This window comes from Sinocyclocheilus rhinocerous, unplaced genomic scaffold, assembly GCF_001515625.1.
Source record: "Sinocyclocheilus rhinocerous isolate Xijiao unplaced genomic scaffold, SAMN03320098_v1.1 scaffold4923, whole genome shotgun sequence".
Taxonomy (NCBI): domain Eukaryota; kingdom Metazoa; phylum Chordata; class Actinopteri; order Cypriniformes; family Cyprinidae; genus Sinocyclocheilus; species Sinocyclocheilus rhinocerous.
Genome location: NW_015656588.1, coordinates 235,984 through 256,359, shown reverse-complemented (window position 1 = coordinate 256,359; position 20,376 = coordinate 235,984). Strand labels below are relative to the sequence as shown.

At 38.5% G+C, this 20,376-nt stretch overlaps 3 protein-coding genes across 3 annotated transcripts; 1 reads left to right on the top strand and 2 right to left on the bottom strand.

The window, feature by feature from the left end:
* Positions 1–39: 39 nt before the first annotated feature.
* Positions 40–1,908, bottom strand: LOC107720317 (flocculation protein FLO11-like). Its single transcript, XM_016528000.1, has 5 exons — positions 1,074–1,908; positions 843–964; positions 690–751; positions 330–488; positions 40–229 (listed from the first exon to the last, which is right to left on the bottom strand). The coding sequence occupies exons 1-5, from the start codon at positions 1,552–1,554 to the stop codon at positions 58–60; spliced, it is 996 nt and encodes a 331-aa protein (XP_016383486.1). The 5' UTR covers positions 1,555–1,908; the 3' UTR covers positions 40–57.
* LOC107720310 (mucin-5AC-like) lies at positions 1,755–3,997 on the bottom strand. Its single transcript, XM_016527992.1, has 2 exons — positions 1,879–3,997; positions 1,755–1,784 (listed from the first exon to the last, which is right to left on the bottom strand). The coding sequence occupies exons 1-2, from the start codon at positions 3,994–3,996 to the stop codon at positions 1,755–1,757; spliced, it is 2,148 nt and encodes a 715-aa protein (XP_016383478.1). The 5' UTR covers position 3,997.
* A 690-nt stretch (positions 3,998–4,687) lies between these two features.
* Positions 4,688–7,026, top strand: LOC107720308 (uncharacterized). The gene is made up of 5 exons (XM_016527991.1): positions 4,688–4,691; positions 4,788–5,123; positions 5,193–5,231; positions 5,394–5,592; positions 5,707–7,026. Exons 1-5 carry the CDS (start codon positions 4,688–4,690, stop codon positions 6,950–6,952), a joined length of 1,824 nt encoding a protein of 607 aa, XP_016383477.1. The 3' UTR covers positions 6,953–7,026.
* The last annotated feature ends 13,350 nt before the right edge of the window (positions 7,027–20,376 follow it).

Sequence of the window (20,376 nt, the reverse complement as noted above, 5' to 3'; positions counted from 1 at the left end):
AAAATATTGTCATTCATATCAGTTTTACTCAATCCCGTTTCAAAACGATTTAAACCTTCAAACAAGACACTTACTCTCATAGGTGACATTCACCACCTGCACTGATTCACTGAGCTGTGACTCTCTGGAATTACGGAGAGTGTTGATAGCGCTGAGGACCAGAGCTTCACTGGGGACTGGAGATGAGGAGTTGAACACCAGCTTGCTTGTGACCACTGCTGAACCAGGTCTGTAAATAAAACCCCTTTGGTTTAATGTACATCAAATGTTTGCAATAAAATTCCTTTTCCATTTTTGATTGTTCTAAAAATGTGAAAACCAACACTTACATGAGACTTGAAGGGGTCACAGTGAAACCTGTTGTTGTTTCTGGAAGCACTGTTGTAGTGGTTGGCAGACGTAGCTCATTTAGGAAGCTGACTGGTTGTATGGCATCTCCATCCTGGAAGGTGTAGTCCATCCCGCCATCAATCTGATTTGAAGAGCTCCTACAGGAAAAGCAGAAGAGATACTGAATTTGTGAAGTGCTTAAATTCCTATGCATAATACAGCTTTAATGAGACTTTTAGATTTTTTTTAATTTTATTTCAAATATTGGCTTTTTTAATGCCCTGGAAAGTCATGAGGCACTAAATAAACATTGTGGATGAAAAATACAATTCATAGTTAGAAATCAGATTGCATCTTACGTAAAATTGGAAGACTTGGGTTCAAAAACAATCTTGCCAGGTTCATTCAGAAGAGTGTTCAGCTGCAGGATAAAAATCAGACCATTCATCAACCTCTGGGGAAGAAAGGCATTGGATCTAAAACTCTTTATACTGTTCATTTTTAATGTTTACCGCATCATTGATGATATCCTTCACTTGCTGGTAGGTGTCGCCTCTGAGATCAGGGTCTTCTGGCATGCTGATGTTAACCACGTGAAATGTGACTAACACAGCATATGAGGTTTCTGAGATTTCTGTTTAGAGAGAAATGCTACTTTTTAGATTCGCCAAAGATCCTGCAGCAGTATATAACTGTTTGATTCATTCTCATTTCAATTTTTATGTGATAATCATGACACTTACTCTCATAGGTGACATTCACGACCTTCAAGGATTCACTGAGCTGTGACTCTCTAGATTTCAGGAGAGTATTGATAGCACTCATGACCTGAGATTCACTGGGGACTGGAGACGAGGAGTTGAATAGCATTTTGCTTGCCACCGCTGCTGTTGTTTGAGTTGATGCAATTGTAGCAGCTGAGTTTATAGGAATACTTGTTTTAACTCCAGATGCAGTCATTGGAGTCACACTTGTAATTGGCGAAGCACCAGTAGCTGACGTTGACAATGGCATTGTGGTTTCTTGAGTTACAAATATAATGGTTGGTGCAGTAGTTTCAGTGGTTGCTAAAGACACAGTTGTTTTTGTGCTTTGAGATACAAATGCAGTTGGAGCTGTATTTTGTGTTTCTGAAAGACTAGTCAGAGTCACTGCATTTGTTGTTGCATTTAGCAAAGGTGAGGTTGTTAGAAATGATTTCGTAAATTCTGATAACATTGGCATGGTTGTGGGTGTGACAAATGTTGTTGCTGCAGCAGTTCTGGTTTTTGTGAAAAGTGGTATTGTGGTAGGAGATATGATTGTTGTGCTTGGTGATACAAAAGAAGTTGAAGATATTGAAGGAAGTGTTGAGGTAAGAACAGCATTTTCTGTTGCTGGAGGTGCAATTGTAGGTCCTGAAAAAACACGCAAGGGTGTGGGTGTCACAGCTGTGGTTGTATAATCTTTAGTGACTGAAGATGGTGTTGGAGCAGCACTTATTGTTGTTATAGGTGGACTTGTATTTGCTGAGGAGAAAGGTGTGGATGTGGGGTTCACATCTGTTACTGTAGAAGCATCAGTTGTTGGAGTTACTGCTGTTGTTGGTGGTGCAGCATTTGTTGGAGGTTCTGGAAATACAAGCATGGTTGTAGGATTCACAACTGTGGTTGTAGAAGCTTCATTTGTTGAAGGCTGTGCTGTTGTTGCTGGAGCCACATTTTCTGTTGCTGGAGGTGCATTTGTAGGTGCTGGGAACACAGGCATGGTTGTGGGGTTTATTGCTTTGGTTGTTAAAGTTTCATTTGTTGTTGACAATGGTGTTGTTGGAGCAGCTTTTGCTGTTATTGTGGTTTCTGATGATATCCAAGTGGTTGTGGGGTTCACAGCTATGGTAGTAGAAGCTTCAGCTGTCGAAGACAGTGGAGTTGTTGTTGGAGCAGTATTTTCTGTTGATGTAGGTATTGAGAATACAGGCATAGTTGTGGGGTTCCTGGCTGCAGTTGTTGAAGCTTCAGTTGTTGAAGTGTCAGCAGTTGGAGCAGCATTTGTTGCTGTTGAAGGTGTTGTTGTAGATTCTGAAGATAAAAGAGTGGTTGTGGGGCTCACAGCTGTGGTAGTAGAAGCCATAGTTGTTGAAGATAGTGGAGTTGTTGTTGGAGCACCATTTTCAGTTGCTGTAGGTGCTGAGAAAACAGGCGTGGTTGTGGGATTCACTGCTGTGGTGCTTGAAGCTTCATTTATTGTTGAAAACGGTGTTGTTGGAGCAGCTTTTGCTGTTGTTGTAGATTCTGAAGAAATAAGAGTGGTTGTAGGGCTCACAGCTGTGGTTGCATAAACTTCAGTGGTCGAAGATTGTGCTGTAGCAGCATTTGTTGTAAGTGCAATTGCTGAGGATATAAGAGTGGTTGTGGGGTTCACAGCTGTGGTAGTAGAAGCTTCAGTCACCAAAGACAGTGGAGTTGTTGTTGGAGCTGCATTTTCTGTTGCTGGAGGTGCATTTGTAGGTGCTGGGAACACAGGCATGGTTGTGGGGTTTATTGCTTTGGTTGTTAAAGTTTCATTTGTTGTTGACAATGGTGTTGTTGGAGCAGTTTTTGCTGTTATTGTGGTTTCTGATGATATCCGAGTGGTTGTGGGGTTCACAGCTTGGGTAGCAGAAGCTTTAGTTGTCAAAGACAATGGAGTTGTTGGAGCAGCATTTTCTGTTGCTGGAGGTGCAGAGAATACAGGCATGGTGGTGGGGTTCCCAGCTGTGGTTGTATAAGCTTCAGTTGTTATTGCTGAAGATGGTGTCTTTGTTGGAGCAGCATTTTCTGTGGTTGTGGGGCTCACAGCTGTGGTTTTATAACCTTCAGTGGTCAAAGATTGTGCTGTAGCAGCCTTTGTTGTTGTTGTAGGTGCAGTTGCTGAGGATATAAGAGTGGTTGTGGGGTTCACAGCTTTGGTAGTAGAAGCTTCAGTTGTCGAAGACTGTGGAGTTGTTGTTGGAGCAACATTTTCTGTTGCTGGATGTAGAGAGAATACAGGCATGGTTGTGGGGTTTCTGGCTGCGGTTGTTAAAGCTTCAGTTGTTGAAGATTGTGCAGTTGCAGTTGGTGAAGATATGAGTGTGGTTGTTGGGGTCACAGCTGTGGTTGTATAAGCTTCACTTTTAATTGTTGACGATGGCGTCTCTGTTGGAGCAGCATTTTCTGTTGCTGTAGGTACTGAGAATACAGGCGTTGTTGTGGGGTTCACTGTTGTGGTGGTTGTAGCTTTATTTGTTGTTGACAATGGTGCTGTTGGAGCAGCTGTTGTTGTAGATTCTGAAGAAATAAGAGTGGTTGTGGGGTTCACAGCTGTGGTTGTATAACCTTCAGTGGTCAAAGATTGTGGTGTAGTAGCATTTGTTGTTGTTGTAGGTGCAGTTGCTGATGATATAAGAGTGGTTGTGGGGTTCACAGCTATGGTAGTAGAAGCTTCAGCTGTCGAAGACAGTGGAGTTGTTGTTGGAGCAGCATTTTCTGTTGATGTAGGTATTGAGAATACAGGCATAGTTGTGGGGTTCCTGGCTGCAGTTGTTGAAGCTTCAGTTGTTGAAGTGTCAGCAGTTGGAGCAGCATTTGTTGCTGTTGAAGGTGTTGTTGTAGATTCTGAAGACATAAGAGTGGTTGTGGGGCTCACAGCTGTGGTAGTAGAAGCCATAGTTGTTGAAGACGAGGATATAAGAGTGGTTGTGGGGTTCACAGCTGTGGTAGTAGAAGCTTCAGTCACCAAAGACAGTGGAGTTGTTGTTGGAGCTGCATTTTCTGTTGCTGGAGGTACAGAGAATACAAGCATGGTGGTGGGATTCCTGGTTGCGGTTGTTGGAGCTTCAGTTGTTGAAAATTGTGCTGCTGCAGTTGAGGCAGCATTTGTTGCTGTTGAGGGTGCAGTTGTAGTCGGTGAGGATATGAGTGTGGTTGTGGGGCTCACAGCTGTGGTTGTATAAACTTCAGCTGCTATTGTTGAAGATGGTGTGTCTGTTGGAGCAACATTTTCTGTTGCCATAGGTACTGAGAATACAGGTGTGGTTGTGGGGTTCACTGCTGTGGTGGTTGTAGCTTCATTTGTTGTTGACAATGGTGTTGTTGTGGCAGCTTTTGCTGTTGTTGTAGTTTCTGAAAATATAAAAGTGGTTGTGGGGCTCACAGCTGTGGTAGCAGAAGCTTCAGTTGTCGAAGACAGTGGAGTTGTTGTTGGAGAAGCATTTTCTGTTGCTGTAGGTATTGAGAATACAGGAGCGGTTGTGGGATGCACAGCTGCGGTTGTTGAAGCATCAGTTGTTGAAGATTGTGCTGTTGCAGTTGGAGCAGCATTGGTTGTTGTTGAAGGTGCAATTGTGGTTGGTGAGGATATGAGTGTGGTTGTGTGGTTTACAGCTGTGGTTGTATAAACTTCAGCTGCTATTGTTGAAGATGGTGTGACTGTTGGAGCAACATTTTCTGTTGCCATAGGTACTGAGAATACAGGTGTGGTTGTGGGGTTCACTGCTGTGGTGGTTGTAGCTTCATTTGTTGTTGACAATGGTGTTGTTGGGGCAGCTTTTGCTGTTGTTGTAGTTTCTGAAAATATAAGAGTGGTTGTGGGGTTCACAGTTGTGGTAGTAGAAGCTTCAGTTGTCGAAGACAGTGGAGTTGTTGTTAGAGCAACATTGTCTGTTGCTGGAGGTGCAGAGAATACAGGCATAGTTGTGGGGTTCCAGTCTGTGGTTGTTGAAGCTTCAGTATTTGAAGACTGTGCTATTGTTGTTAGAGCAGCATTTGTTGCTGTTAAAGATGCAGTTGTAGTTGGTGAGAATATGAGTGTGGTTGTAGGGGTCACAGCTGTGGTTGTGTAATTTTCAATTGTTATTGTTGAAGATGGTGTCTCTGTTGGAGCAGCATTTTCTGTTGCTATAGGTACTGAGAATACAGGCATAGTTGTGGGATTCACTGCTGTGGTGGTTAAAGCTTCATTTGTTGTTGAAAATTTAGTTGTTTGAGCAGTATTTGCTGTTGTTGTAGTGTCTAAGAATATAAGAGTGGTTGTGGAGGTCACAGCTGTGGTTGTATAACCTTCAGTGGTTGAGGATGGTGTTGGAGCAGCAGTTGTTGTTCTAGGTGCAGTTACTGAAGATATAAGAGTGGTTGTGGGAGACACAGCTGGAGAAGCTTCAGTTGTCGAAGACAGTGCAACTTCATCTGTTGCTGTAGATGCAGAGAATACAGACATGGTTGTGGGGTTCAGATCTGCAGTTGTTGAAACTTCAGTTGTTAAAGGTGTTGTTGTTGTTGTTGTTGTTGTTGTTGTTGTTGTTGTTGTTGTTGTTGTTGTTGTTGTTGTTGTTGTTGTTGTTGTTGTTGTTGTTGTTGTTGTTGTTGTTGTTGTTGTTGTTGTTGTTGTTGTTGTTGTTGTTGAAGCAGCATTTGTTGCTGTTGAAGGTGCAGTTGTACTTGGTGAGGATATGAGTGTGGTTGTGGGGATCACATCTATGGTTGTGGAAGCTTCAGTTTCTGTTGATGGTGCTGTTGTTGTTGAAGCAGCATTTGTTGCTGTTGAAAGTGCAGTTGTACTTGGTGAGGATATGAGTGTGGTTGTGGGGATCACATCTATGGTTGTGGAAGCTTCAGTTTCTGTTGATGGTGCTGTTGTTGAAGCATCATTTGTTGCTGTTGAAAGTGCAGTTGTACTTGCTGAGGATATAAGTGTGGTTGTGGGGATCACATCTATGGTTGTGGAAGCCTCAGTTTCTGTTGATGGTGCTGTTGTTGTTGAAGCATCATTTGTTGCTGTTGAAAGTGCAGTTGTACTTGCTGAGGATATAAGTCTGGTTGTGGGGATCACAACTATGGTTGTGGACGCTTCAGTTACTGTTGATGGTGCTGTTGTTGTTGAAGCATCATTTGTTGCTGTTGAAAGTGCAGTTGTACTTGCTGAGGATATAAGTGTGGTTGTGGGGATCACATCTATGGTTGTGGAAGCCTCAGTTTCTGTTGATGGTGCTGTTGTTGTTGTACTTGGTGAGGATATGAGGGTGGTTGTGGGGATCACATCTATGGTTGTGGAAGCTTCCGTTTCTGTTAATGGTGCTGTTGTTGTTGTTGAAGCAGCATTTCTTGCTGTTGAAGGTGCAGTTGTACTTGATGAGGATATGAGTGTGGCTGTGGGGATCACATCTATGGTTGTGGAAGCTTCAGTTTCTGTTGATGGTGCTGTTGTTGAAGCATCATTTGTTGCTGTTGAAGGTGCAGTTGTACTTGATGAGGATACGAGTGTGGTTGTGGGGATCACATCTTTGGTTGTGGAAGCTTCAGTTTCTGTTGATGGTGCTGTTGTTGTTGTACTTGGTGAGGATATGAGAGTGGTTGTGGGGATCACATCTATGGTTTTGGAAGCTTCAGTTTCTGTTGATGGTGCTGTTGTTGTTGAAGCAGCATTTCTTGCTGTTGAAGGTGCAGTTGAACTGGATGAGGATATGAGTGTGGTTCTGGGGATCACATCTATGGTTGTGGAAGCTTCAGTTTCTGTTGATGGTGCTGTTGTTGTACTTGGCGAGGATATGGGAGTGGTTGTGGGGATCACATCTGTGGTTGTGGAAGCTCCAGTTTCTGTTGTCATTGAAGATGACATTGCTGTTTGACCTGTAGCTGTTGTTGAAGGTGCATTTTCTGTAGAAGCCTCAGTTGTAGATGCAATTGATATTGAATCAGTAGTTGTTGGAGATGTAGTTGTGAAAGTCACAGCTATGCATGTATTTTGTTTGAGGGTCATAGTTGTGGTAATAGATGCTTTAGTTCTTATTACACAAACTTCATTGGCTGTTGAAACTGGTGTTGTTGGTGTTATGGAGGATGTACCTCCACAAACAATGCACCATACATATACTGTCAAGAAAAAAGATACATTTCATTACTGTATTAACTTTTGACCATTTAAAATTCAAATTAGACTATTATTAAATTCCATGAACATTTTTATAGCATTTGATTACATGTCACATAATTAACAATTTCTCAACACATAATATCCAGATTAAGAGTATACGTACATATGGTGAGGAATACAGTCCATCTGGCCTCATATTTTGAAATGAAACACCACCTAAAATTGAAGACAAATAATTTATATTATGTATTTAATAAATTACAAAACATTCATGTATTCATGCTACTGAAAGCAACTTCTAAATCATTGTGTTTATTAAAAAAGAATGTAATTGTATTTAAGGAGTATAATTATATGAAGAAGCACTGTTAGTCAATACAAAGTTCTCAGTCAGCCCAGTTTACATTATATGTTAGGGACCAGTTGGACTCTGCATTCAAGGTATATACATTTCTATCAGCTTGCATTCCCTGGGAATCAAACCCATGCACAGTGTCATTCACACAAACACTAAACACCATCATGGTAACACACATAAAACTGAAATAATGCAATAAACATTAATTTAACAACATTAGATGTAACATACAACCCTAATGTACAAAACTGATAATAAAAAAAACTAAGAAGAAACATAGTTATTTCAACCAAAACATCAAATTTGAAATATAACGCAGGGAATGCTGGGAATGTCAATCTATGGTTATTCACTGTAAATTATACTTTCTTTTTCTGACTTCCAAAAATGGTATACTACCGTAAAATTACATGTGATGTCCAATTCAGGTTTTCACCGTATATAGTAGGGGAACTTACCATTAACCATTTAACAGGTTTTTACTGTAGCATTTTTACAGTCTTTTACCGTTAAATTCATGGTCATTTACAGTGTTCTTTAAGGTTAGAGGAAAGCTGTTCATGATTAACACAGAGGAAAATGCTGATCCAGATGACTGTGAATTGTTTCGTAACTTTCTTTTGGCATGAATTTGCAGTTTTATCAGCTCTAATCAATGCTCATGAAACATCTGATGTGTATTCATGGTTTTGATATGACTGCCACATGCTAATGCCTGTGAAGTCCACAGCATCATAGGGCAGTGGTTCCCAATCCCTATCAGGTGTGTTTGATTAGGGAACCATTTAAAATGTGCAATGTTGGAGGCAGTGGTTCCCAATCCAGGTCCTGGAGAACCCCCAACAATGCACGTTTTTGATGTCTCTCTTATCTAACACACATTTGAGGTCTTGGAGTTAATACTAATGAACTGATGAGTTCAATAAGGTGTGTTTGATTAGGGAGACATTTAAAATTTGCAGTGTTGGGGGCAGTGGTTCCCAATCCTGGTCTTGGAGAACCCCCAACAATGCACGTTTTTGATGACTCTCTTATCTAAAACACACATTTGAGGTCTTGGAGTTTTTACTAATCTGTTTGATTAGCCAGACATTTAAAATATGCAGTGTTGGGGGTTCTCCAGGACCAGGATTGGGAACCACTGCCATAGGGTGTCCTATTTGTCATTTTAGATTTCAAAAGTCTAGATTTCAATGAGCACCCCCTGGTGACTGAATACGTAGCCTCAATGCATACTTTTGCCATCTATCCAGTGTACTACCCAACAGTCTATACAGCATTAGGTCACCAATGTATGAATGTGATGTCACCAGTAATTATTCATAATTACTGATTTAATTATCATCTATTAAAGCTCAAAATGGGTTCGACATCATTCCAAATTTAATAACTGGGTTACTTCAATTTGTGAGATGGAATTTTAATTTAATCTAATTGGCCTCAATTATATCTATATATCTATCTATCTATCTATCTATCTTATGTCTGTCTGTCTGTCTGTCTGTCTATCGGTCAGTCAGTCTGTCTATCATTCTGTCTGTCTCTCTGTTTAACTTTTTTTTTTACTCTACTTTTCATCAAACAAGGCTTTGTCAAGCCAACATTCTTGCTTTTTTAGATGAAAATGACAGAATTTTTAAAAACTTTTAATAAAGTTGAATTCTACTTCCTTACTTGGTACCTCATTTGAAATTCAACTTTAAGAATTGAATTGTAATTTAAAAGGCATTCTTAATTAAATTCTTAATTGCTTTAAAGTTAATACAAGTTTACAACAAATCACAAAAGCAGACACAGGGGCTATTTTAAACATATAACATTTTTACATAGTATAAATGTTGTATTGAATATTATGTATTATTGAGTGCTATACAGTATTATATGCTGTATGATTTCAATCATTTTATATGCAATCATTCACCTACCTCCTTCTGCTGTTTAAAGTCATAACCATGTACACCAAACGGTATTGCAAAGCTCGGTGTGATTTGTCTTCTTAGTTCAAAAGTAACAGACTGAAAAGAGCAATTTTGTGCGATACTATATCAAAGGTATGTTGACGTGTAGGGTGTGGTAAAAAGTGTAGTTCAACGACCGAACCCTGAAGTACGCAATACAGAAGCATGATGGTATTATTTCCTATCCACAATGAAGGGTGTAAATACAATGCTGATTACATGAATGTCAAGAATTCATTTTTTGTCAGGATAATAAAAGGTGTTTTGGTGACAACAATGTGCCTATTTTGATGTAAAATAAAATAAAGCCTAAAGAAATAAAAGGTGAACTAAAACTAGCCTTATAAAAGGTTTAATGAAATAGATAAGAAATAGAATAAATCTGATTTAATTTACTACATACATTACATATTCAAAGGTCCTATTTAATTTAAATTAGGCCATAATCATTTCATTTAAAAAAGTTTGTTTCAAAAGTTGAATTAAAAAAAATTGTTATTTTAAAAAAGCTATATTTTCAGTAACATTATACAATGTACAGCTAAAATTATTTAATTACAATATATTTATTATTAATATTTTTATTTGATTAGTAAATTCATGGCAATACTATAACAATTTTTGGCTCTTAAGTTGTGAAGTTTTTTTTTAGAGATTATTACAGTATGTTTAACAAGAAAATACTGTTTCAGTTTATCAACATACAAATTTCATGTTTAATTCAATGTGTTACTTGCTGTTTCTTTCTAATTGTTTGTGACATTTACTAGCAATTTCTGAGTGAAAACTGTTTCTACAACAAATGTTTTGTCACTGTATGTTATCACAGGACCTGGGATCCCACCCCACCTCTCTGCCAACTGACAACCTTCTCTGCACAAACTTATCATCTTGAAATCTCAGAATTGGAAGTAGAGAGGATGTGACAATTGGTGACATGATAATCATCAAACGTGCAATGAAATCATTATTTTGACTATGATAATATGCTCTCCAGTCAAATTCCTAATTAGGCTAATAAATGAAATGTATTGATTTAATAATTGTGTGCACATAGCCTATGCTGATACTGAAACTGCTGCACAGCAAAATACTTAGCCACAAACTAATCTCAGTATTCTTTCTTATAATAATAGATTTAGGGTGTGAGCCTCAATGTCACAAAATCTCTTTGATGCATGTGGAAGAATAACGTCTATCACATAAAAATGTGATTGCTCTCGTGTTTTATTGTTATAATGGTATAGGGTGTGTCTTGGAATGTTCAGCAACGCACAAACTAACAATAATACACAGCAACTTACGTAGACAAACCTTTTGAGGTTATTCAGAATGAACAATCACTACAATCTTAATTTAGGCTATGCAGCTTTTTCAACAATACAACATCATATCTCAACTGACTTGTAACCCAAAGCCCTATTCAAGTTTAGTTGTTTACAGCGAGATAGTGTAATAATTGCCAGTTGAATTACTATTAATGACTTATCTGTAATTTTAATCACGTTCAAATCGACCATCTCAGTACAACGTCTTGTAATAACCATCTACTGTATAAAATGTCCATAAAACAAAAAATAAACCCAGTAGTGCGAAATGATATGTCAGTAAAAGCCAGTGTCAAATATAAAATTGCAGATTCACAGTTGTATTTTGATGCATGCTCATGTTTAATACATCCCACATAACTACCTAATTATTACATAAATGCATTTTTTGTTTGGTAGGCTGTTTGCCGTGACGACAATGCACAGGCTAAAGGCCAACACACCCATCCCTGTGATGCCTTATCTCATGCAAATTTTGAATTGAGTTTGAATTGACATTAAATTACTGACGTCCACAATATCACTTATTTTGTCACAGGACATATGTTTTTTTTCAAATAGGAAAGGTTTTTATAAGCTTGGTGTGCTGTATCTTTCAAATTTTCAAAGTGGTTCAACATATAGGCTATAATATAAAACACAAACAACTATATACATTATTACTTAATTAAGAACATGGGGAAAACCATAAGAAAATGTGTAGCCTATAGGATAATGCAGCATGAAAATGTACAGTAATTCTTGTGCAACATTTCAATACAACAATCATTTTGTACAATTTAAACATAAGCTACAAGTGTAAACCATTTAGTGTCAATTCATATACTTTTTACTTCTATATAAGGTGTTCATTCACTTATTTCACTGCTCATTCACTGTTTGTGCATATGCAGACTAATCATTCAGTTCACATGTTTTTACTATTTAATATTCACACTATTCCATTCAACTATTATGGTCTAATATCAACTGAAAAAATAATAATGACATAAAATAAGATCATTTACCTATGATATCTAATTCCAAAACTTTGCTTAGCTCTGACATAAGAGGGTGTGGACTGCACTGGGTAGAAATATCTCACTTGGGATGGGCCTAGTGTGAAGAAATAGTTGCTGGTTCAGTCCTAATTTTTAGATCAGACAGCTGTAATTTTTTTTTTTAACTTAATTTTATACCTGTTTATTAATCAATGTTAAGTAATATCATATTATTTAAATCATAAATAAAACTATAATAAAGAGATTGACTCAAAAACTAAATGATGATGCAGCATCTATTGAGTGAAGACTGGCTGAGTGATGTTATTTATTTATTTATTTAAATTCTGAATAAATGAAACAAGTCTGATAGTTCAGTCCTAAGTTTTAGATCACACAGCTGTAAATTTGTTTTTGTTTTTTTTGCTTAATTTTATAACTGTTTATTAATGAATGTTATAAGTAATATCATATTATTTAAATCATAAATAAAACTATAATAAAGAGATTAACTCAAAAACTAAATGAAGACTGATTGAGTGATGTTATTTAATTTTTTTTTATTTATTTATTTTTATTCTGAATAAATGAAACAAGTCTGACAAGCTTTTGTGGTTTTGTCATTGACTGCTATGAATGCAGGATAATGCTGGAGAGCTGGTGAAAAACGGGCTATGAATCAACAGTGAATCGCCATCGACATTAGTTACAAGTTGACAATGTGACTTGGTTGCAAGCTGACAATGAGACTCACCTATATTTAAAAAGAAAGAAAGAAAGGAAACTGAGTAAACAGTGTCCACTTTGAAGAAACCATATAAAAAAAATGGATGGCAAGTCCAGTGCTATTGCCTTGTGTCCAGCGCTGTATGATATAGGCCCTAGAGAGTGTTTTGGTTCAAGGTTTGGTTTGGAGTTCAAGTCCCTGCTTCCCTTCTTACCTCTCCTGTCACTTCCTCTAATTGCTTCTACTGTTCTACCATAATAAGTAAAAATATTTTAAAACTTTCTTGAAGCCTAATAAGAATTTCCAGGTGGCTCCACTGTTTTAACTTCATTTTAACCATCTCAGGGTGTATGTCTGGTAAATTATAGACCAATTAATCTATGAATAATGGATCATAAATTAACATAATATACAAATAACAGAAAAGTCTGTACACACTCCAGAGTTTGAACTTCTCTGGAAATTAGTTAAACCACCACGGGTTGCCACTCAGCCTTGGTAATAGCAAATATTCTCAACTACTCTTGTGATAAACCTGTTTCGAAATGGATTTGTGCACTGAACATTTTATTGTATAGTACATTTACAGACATTTCAGGATAGCAATATTATATACCTACAGTGTAAACAACATTAGGCCTATACCAACATGACAACAGAAACAAATGTTTACTTTTAGCAGAAACTTCCACAGAAATGACTTTCAAATGATAGCAAATCATTTGTTAGAAACAAACAACAAAAACATATTTTTTATTAAAGGAAAGCAAATTATAGGCTATATCTTCAGACAAACACATATAAGCTAAAACTATAGTTTTTTGTTATGTTGGTAAAATATAGAGTTTAAGACTGAGATTTCATTAAATGAATAATTTACTTTGAATAGAGTACATCAGGAGAACTTTTGTTTATGTGTTTAAAAAACCTTTTGTAAAACAAAGCAAAACAAAACAGTTACAGTTACAGTACAAGTTAAACCAGAGTCATTTGAGAAGGCGTTGATGAGAAAACAAATCGGATCAGACTTTTTGAGTTGTTTCACACTGAAAGAAAACCTATGCTAGCCTAGGCTAATACAGTTTTTTCTAAACATTTTTATTTCATTTGTGAGGCCTTAAATTTTATTTGAGTAGTCCAATTAGTTTAGTGTCGTTTGGTGACAACAGTACTGCAGTGTGTTGACAAACAATGCCTGAAACAAACCTCTACAAATCTATCTGTGGCTTAATAAAATGTACATAAACTAGCCTGGTGTAAGTATTCTGTGTCATTCTTAATTTCTTGTATAGCCAGTTTTTGTGTAGCTACAAACTTATGGAGGAAAATGTTTTCTTAATCTTGTAGTCATTATAATAATACTAATTGATTATACAGTGCATAAACTTTTAAAGCACTGTTCTGATGGCACACTCTTCTTGGACACAGGTCAGCAGCTACTTCAAGAATATTATTTTTAAACTGGGACATAGGATGTATGTCATCATCACCAATGTCATAATATGGCTTTGTTTTGCGTTTGTGATGTTTCCACATATATTCATTATCATGTAAAGTTGCTATCTGTTTCAGATTGGATGTGAGAGCTTAAGTCACTGATAGATGATCACTGTGTGAACTGGACATACATGGAGGCTGTTCACATTGAGTGCTAAGGCCCTGATTTAATAATTATCTCAGGCACTCGCTTCAAAATTTCAGTTATCAAAAAAAAAAATTTTATGTCTACATTTTTTTAGACATAAAATGTCTGATTATGTCTAAATTTTTCAGTTGGTCTAAATGAATTTCTGTGAATGGATCTGTATCAGTGACAGCAGTCTGTTAACATAGGTTCAATCAGAAACAATATGTTGAGCCAATGGAACAATTTAGTTTACCAAACAGTGTTGTTGGTGAAATTAAATATTCTAAATTATAGTTGCAATTGTTTATTTCTCACTGTCCCAACAGAAAAAAGGACAATTAATACATAAATACATTAGGCCTAAACAAAATACAGAACACAGACTGAGTTCACATTTTAGCACTTCACTTTATTAAAAATAAATTAGACTAGTAAAAATACCTGAATACATTCAAGAAGCGTAACACGATGTCTTTGTGTGAAGAAACTGTTCAAGCTCTGTTTAAGTTGAAAAACTTCAAATAAAAAACTAACATGAATTAAAGTTCCTGTGCATCATATTTGACAAGTAACAAGTGACAAGTAAAGTTACTTAATAAGCACTGTAATATAAAGCACCTCAAGCTCGTGATTTTTATCCTTTCATTTTGTGTCAGTAATGTTAAGCAGTTTAAATCTGGATATATTTACATACCTCGAAATAAACGATAAAACAATCTATACCGATTGACAGTCTCATTGACCGATCTCAGTGTAATTATATAATTAAGCCCCGAACGAGGAGAGTTTTGCGCCTGTGGAGAATAAAACTAGGCTACCAGCAGATGATAAACTGCAATGATGGGGTAACCGGGAAAAACACGACCATGAAACCAACGAATGCATGAACTTGCAATTCTTCAAATTGCTACTGGGTCCCAAAGCAAAATCTTTAGAGATAAGTATGCAGCTTATATTACGCCCAAGTCCAACCGGATATACGCCAGATATCTCTTCCATGAGAAAATGCAGGCCGACGGCGAAACATTTGAACATTTTATAACTGAGCTGAAGCTACTTGTAAAAGACTGCGGTTACCCCAACAGTGACGAAATGGTCAGGGACCGCATTGTGTTCGCCACAAACTCCCCACGCGTCCGCGAGAAGCTGTTAAGTCAGGGAGCCGAGCTAACATTAGATAAGGCCATAGATATCGCCCGTTCCCACGAGCTAGCACAGATACAATTAAAGGAGATGACTGGATCAAAAGATGCCACCAAAATTGACGCCGTGAACGCAACAAAACAACGACAAAATACTCACAGATACATAAAAACGAAAGACCAGAAATCAGTACACAGAGAATGTGATAGGTGTGCAGGCTCACACAGATCAAGAGAAACATGCCCAGCAAGAGGCTAACAGTGTATGAAATGTAAAAAGTACAACCATTTCGCAAAAGCCTGCAAAACCAAGAATACTGCTCCATCAAAGCCCCAAAGGAGACCTGTGCATGCCATAGAGCAAAATAATGAAGAGGAACAGTGTGAATTGTTCATTGACAGCATCACAACCGTGAATACAAACAAAAACAATGTACAGGCTTATGCAGACATTAAAGTTGGACCTAGCCAGCAAACAATCAGGTTCAAAATAGATTCGGGTGCGGAAATCAACGCTATACCAAATAACACCTTTAATGCATTATTTAAAAGAGTGCCCATAGCGCCACCCGCACAATCTATCACAGCCTATGGAGGCAACGCATTGGAAGTCCGAGGCACCTGCATGCTAGAATGTGAGCATAACAATCACTTAGCACTGCTAGAGTTCCACATTGTCAAGGCCAAAGCACCACCCATCTTAGGCTTAGGTGCCAGCTTAGACTTAAACCTCATTAAACTAGTAATGGGAGTAAGCAAAGAGGAAACAAAAATAGACAATGACCCCAAGACCATACTAAAGGAATATGCAGATGTTTTCCAGGGCATTGGAGAATTCGCCGGAGAATGCACACTACGGGTTAACTCACACGCAACGCCAGTGGTCTACCCTCCACGCAGAGTCCCCATCGCACTACGAGCCCGGCTAAAAGAGGAGCTTGACAGAATGGAGGACAACAACATCATTGTCAAGGTAACCGAACCTACTGAATGGGTTAATGCACTAGTGGTAGTCGAGAAACCCAAAAGCCAAAAACTACGAGTGTGTCTAGACCCCAGAGACCTCAACAAGGCTATCCAGCGGCCCCACTATCCGCTTCCCACACTCGAAGAGGTCACCACAAAGCTCACGGGAGCCCAATACTTCAGTGTCCTAGACGCCAGGTCAGGTTACTGGGCCATTAAGCTAAGCACATAATCATCAATGCTAACCACATTTAATACACCATTTGGCAGGTATAGGTTCCTCCGACTGCCCTTCGGGATCAATTCGGCACAGGACGAATTCCAGAGGCGTGTGAATGAAACGTACGAAGGACTCAAAGGTGTTGCTGCCATAGTTGACGACATCCTTGTATTCGTTAAGGACAAAGAGGAACATGACACTAACCTGAGAGCTATGCTACAACGCACGAGAGAGAGAGGGCTAAAACTGAACCCTGACAAATGCCGTATTGGCGTCCAAGAGGTCAGCTATTTTGGCCACAGGCTCTCATGCGAAGGCATTAGTCCAGACCCACAAAAGGTAACAGCCATACAAGAGATGCAGCCACCACAGTCCAAGTCTGAGTTAGAGACCATGCTTGGCATGATCAATTACCTGGCCAGATTCACACCGCATCTGTCAGAGGTAAACGCACCACTCAGACAGCTGCTAAAACAAGATTGCACAATTTTGGGTGCAATGCGCAGTTTGTCCTGTGGGTGGCAGTAATGGAAAAAAGTAAAACATCACCAGCTGCTACTGGCGCAGAGCCAGACATGTTTTTTTTTTACAGCGCTGCGCATTAAAATCAATCACACACCATTCTATTGAGCTTATAAATGCAGCGGCCAATCAGAGGCGTTTAGATGAGTCATCGCCGAAACGCCAGTGTTTTGTACAGTGTGCGCGCTCGCTGACTGAATTCTGCTCTCTGGCAAATTTTCTCATCATAAACAAAACAACAAAGTGCAGATGTGCGTACGAATGCAAGTAAGATATTCATTTCATAGTGTGCTTCAGTGATTTTGATGGGAGTTTATGAGAGTGCTTGAACTCTGACTAGACTGAAGTCAGTGATATTGTTTTTGATAATGTAAATGTTCTTTGCTCTCTTTCTGTACCATAAAAGTGTAATAATTTGTAACTTACAATGTTTTTATTAAATTCACATTAAATACAAAGTCAGTTGTATTAAAAATATTGTATGGCATGACACCTATATCTGGTACTTGTAAAAAGAGGGTTTTTTTGCATAGTTAATAGATTACACTATTAGGCTACTTTGCTCATCGCCCATTATAGATCAACTAACAATCTATAAAGGTGCAAAATGCATTTACTTACGCATATTTGAGAATCGAGATATTTCATGATATAGTTAAAGTGGAAGTGAAGCAGTCAGTTAAGTTAACATTATTTAGTTAAGTGATTTCCACTTTGATAAAAAAAAATATATAACAAACATGATTAATGTAACCATTTTAAAGAAAAAAAGGATGTTTTGTTATAGCTTTTGGAGCAAGGGCGCCGCCATCTTGCAGTACCACCGCGTGTGACGTCACGGGTTGGTTCGCTCCGATGGCCAGTGAATATAAGCATTTCTTTACATTTGAACACAAGTGTGTCAGGTTGAGTTGTCATGGTGTAGGCAAATTCAGATTGTTTTGTGTGTTACGGTTTAGTCTTGAGCACATCTGTACAGTATAATTTAAGAAAACACATTCTGAAAGTCCTCTGTCAGAGCAAGTTAAATGTATTTTTACTGTGAAGGGTCATTTTGTACATCCTAGTATTTCAGAGTCATTTGCAGGTTTTTAGTAGCTACTCAAACTTTTCCATCTTAAAAGTTTTACACAAATAATTTGGTATTCACAATAATTTGCATGAATATTCAACATCAAACTGTCTATAGCCTATGCTAAGTTTTGATCGTGGTATCCCAAACATTGTTTTCATAATCGTATTGTTTAACTAATCACCTAACATTATCTGAACAATCGGACCAATGCTGCTTCCTCAAAGTTTATCATTCTCATGTGTTTTAAGCCTTGTCAGTTTAAATATTAAAGTGTTTTAAGCCATTCAAGCATGAGACAGCACGAAGCCTAGATCTCAATGCTGTACTTACACGCTGTGATAGACCTTTTCTGAAAGAGATTTAAATGCGGTTCTCAGGCGTTGTGATAGATCATTTCTGTTCGCGCCGCACACACACAAAAAGCCACAGCTGGGCTCGGACAGCACGTGAGTAGGCTACCAAATTGAGCGTTTTTCGCGCCTTCATCAGCAAACACACACAAAAGCACGTCGGAATGACAGTGTTGAGGAGTATCCACGTAAACGAGTAGTTTCCGATCCGCACTTTACCCCAAACCAGCAGGTTCACGACTTCTTCAACCCCTAATACTGCTCGGTCCCATTGCCGTATTGGCTCAAATGCATAGGCAATTACACTTATTATGGACTCAACAGTGCTTTCAAGTTCGTCTTCGTCTTTCAAATGTAAAGAAATGCTCATATTACTTCACTGGCCAACGGAGCGAACCAACCCCGTGACGTCACACGCGGTGGTACTGCAAGATGGCGGCGCCCTTGCTCCAAAAGCTATAACAAAACATCCTTTTTTCTTTAAAATGGTTACATTAATCATGTTTGTTATATATTTTTTTATTAAAATGGAAGTTATTTTCCTAAATAATGTAAACTTGACTGACTGCTTCATTTCCACTTTAACACGTTTGGGAATATTTTGAATAAAAGAAAAAATAAATAAAACATAAGCCTATATCAGTTATACAGTGCTATTGTGGCTGCTGTGTGTCACATGACAAGCATGACGCCACTGACACTACAATACAAAATCATTTGTCAGATAACTGAAACATGATGAAACATTCATTTGAGTTTAAATTGTTATAGTTTACTTGTAGAGAATGCAGTGATAAATGACATGGTGAAAAATGACTGAATTAATAATACTGACAGTAGGTTAAAATTACACCCCCCACCCACCCCCGTCTCAATCTCGTGTAAATTAATCTCAGCAGCGTGGTGTTGATCAATTAAAACAACGCAGCGCGTATTCATACTGCTCCGCAGACGTTCATGTGTTTTCACCTGCACATAAGATAATGAAGATCGATATTACATTTACATTTAGTCATTTAGCAGACGCTAAGCGACTTACAAATTAGGACAATGGAAGCAACAAAAGAGCAATGATATGCAAGTGCAAGTCTCTGTTAGCTTAATGTAGTACACGTAACAAGTTTTTTTTTTAATTATATAATAAATAAAAATAAAACAGTAGAATAGAAAAAGAATACAGCAAGCTAGTGTTAGAGGCCCTTTTTTTGCTTTTTAATTGTATAATAAAATAGATAGAATACAAAAAGATTAGAGAAGCTAGTGTTCCCCTTCAAGAACTCGAGCTGCCTCGAGATTCGCTTTGGGAACGCCCCTGCGTGACCGCGTTCTGAAGCACGTGTAAAATCAGTCCAATGGAGCAGCGAGACGTCACGAGCGGGATGACGTGAGCGCCAGGAAGTATAAAAGCGCATCCGGCAGAGCGCAAGTTAGCTTCTGCTCTTCAGTAGCGCTCTGTGTATGTGTCAGTCTATTTACTGTTGTCTGTCAGTCCACAAGCCACTATCTATGGCGAGCAAACGGCATTACAGACGTTGTGTGCCTCCCTGGCCAGTCTATCTGGCAGGGGGGGATACACAAGATCCAGCTTTCGAGGGAGCTGATTGTCATCACTGCGAGTTACTCTCGCTGCGTATGCTCCGCTCTCGCCTGGCTGTGTTTGATGAGAGCGGCCAGACTCGCGATCCCGCTGGCAGCGGTCCCGCTGTTGCCGAGGCACGGCGTAGACTGTTGTCGTGGGGATCGCGGGTGGATTTAGCGGAGGGATCCGAGACGGGCTCGTCCTTTTCTCGGTCCTCACCCACTAGACGCTTCATCTATCTTCCTCCGAGGAGGTGGATGTGATGAGTGTCGAGACAGAGGAGACTGTGGTCACCTCAGTCCTTCGCGTATGAGGTGTGACTCGTGCAGTAGCCAAAATAAAATATC

Excerpts from the sequence above, each read along its gene's own strand:
- LOC107720310 (XM_016527992.1), bottom strand. The coding sequence starts at position 3,996 with ATGGCTTCTACTACCACAGCTGTGAGCCCCACAACCACTCTTATGTCT. Across the intron at positions 1,785-1,878 it reads CAACAACTGATGCTTCTACA|TCACTAAAGATTATACAACC; the intron begins GTAACAGATGTG and ends CACCATCTTCAG.
- LOC107720317 (XM_016528000.1), bottom strand. The coding sequence starts at position 1,554 with ATGCCAATGTTATCAGAATTTACGAAATCATTTCTAACAACCTCACCT. Across the intron at positions 752-842 it reads AGGATATCATCAATGATGCG|CTGAACACTCTTCTGAATGA; the intron begins GTAAACATTAAA and ends TTTATCCTGCAG. Across the intron at positions 230-329 it reads GTGACCCCTTCAAGTCTCAT|ACCTGGTTCAGCAGTGGTCA; the intron begins GTAAGTGTTGGT and ends TTTTATTTACAG.
- LOC107720308 (XM_016527991.1), top strand. Across the intron at positions 5,232-5,393 it reads AGCATTTTCTGTTGCTATAG|TGGTTGAGGATGGTGTTGGA; the intron begins GTACTGAGAATA and ends TATAACCTTCAG. Across the intron at positions 5,593-5,706 it reads GAAACTTCAGTTGTTAAAGG|TGTTGTTGTTGTTGTTGTTG; the intron begins TGTTGTTGTTGT and ends TGTTGTTGTTGT.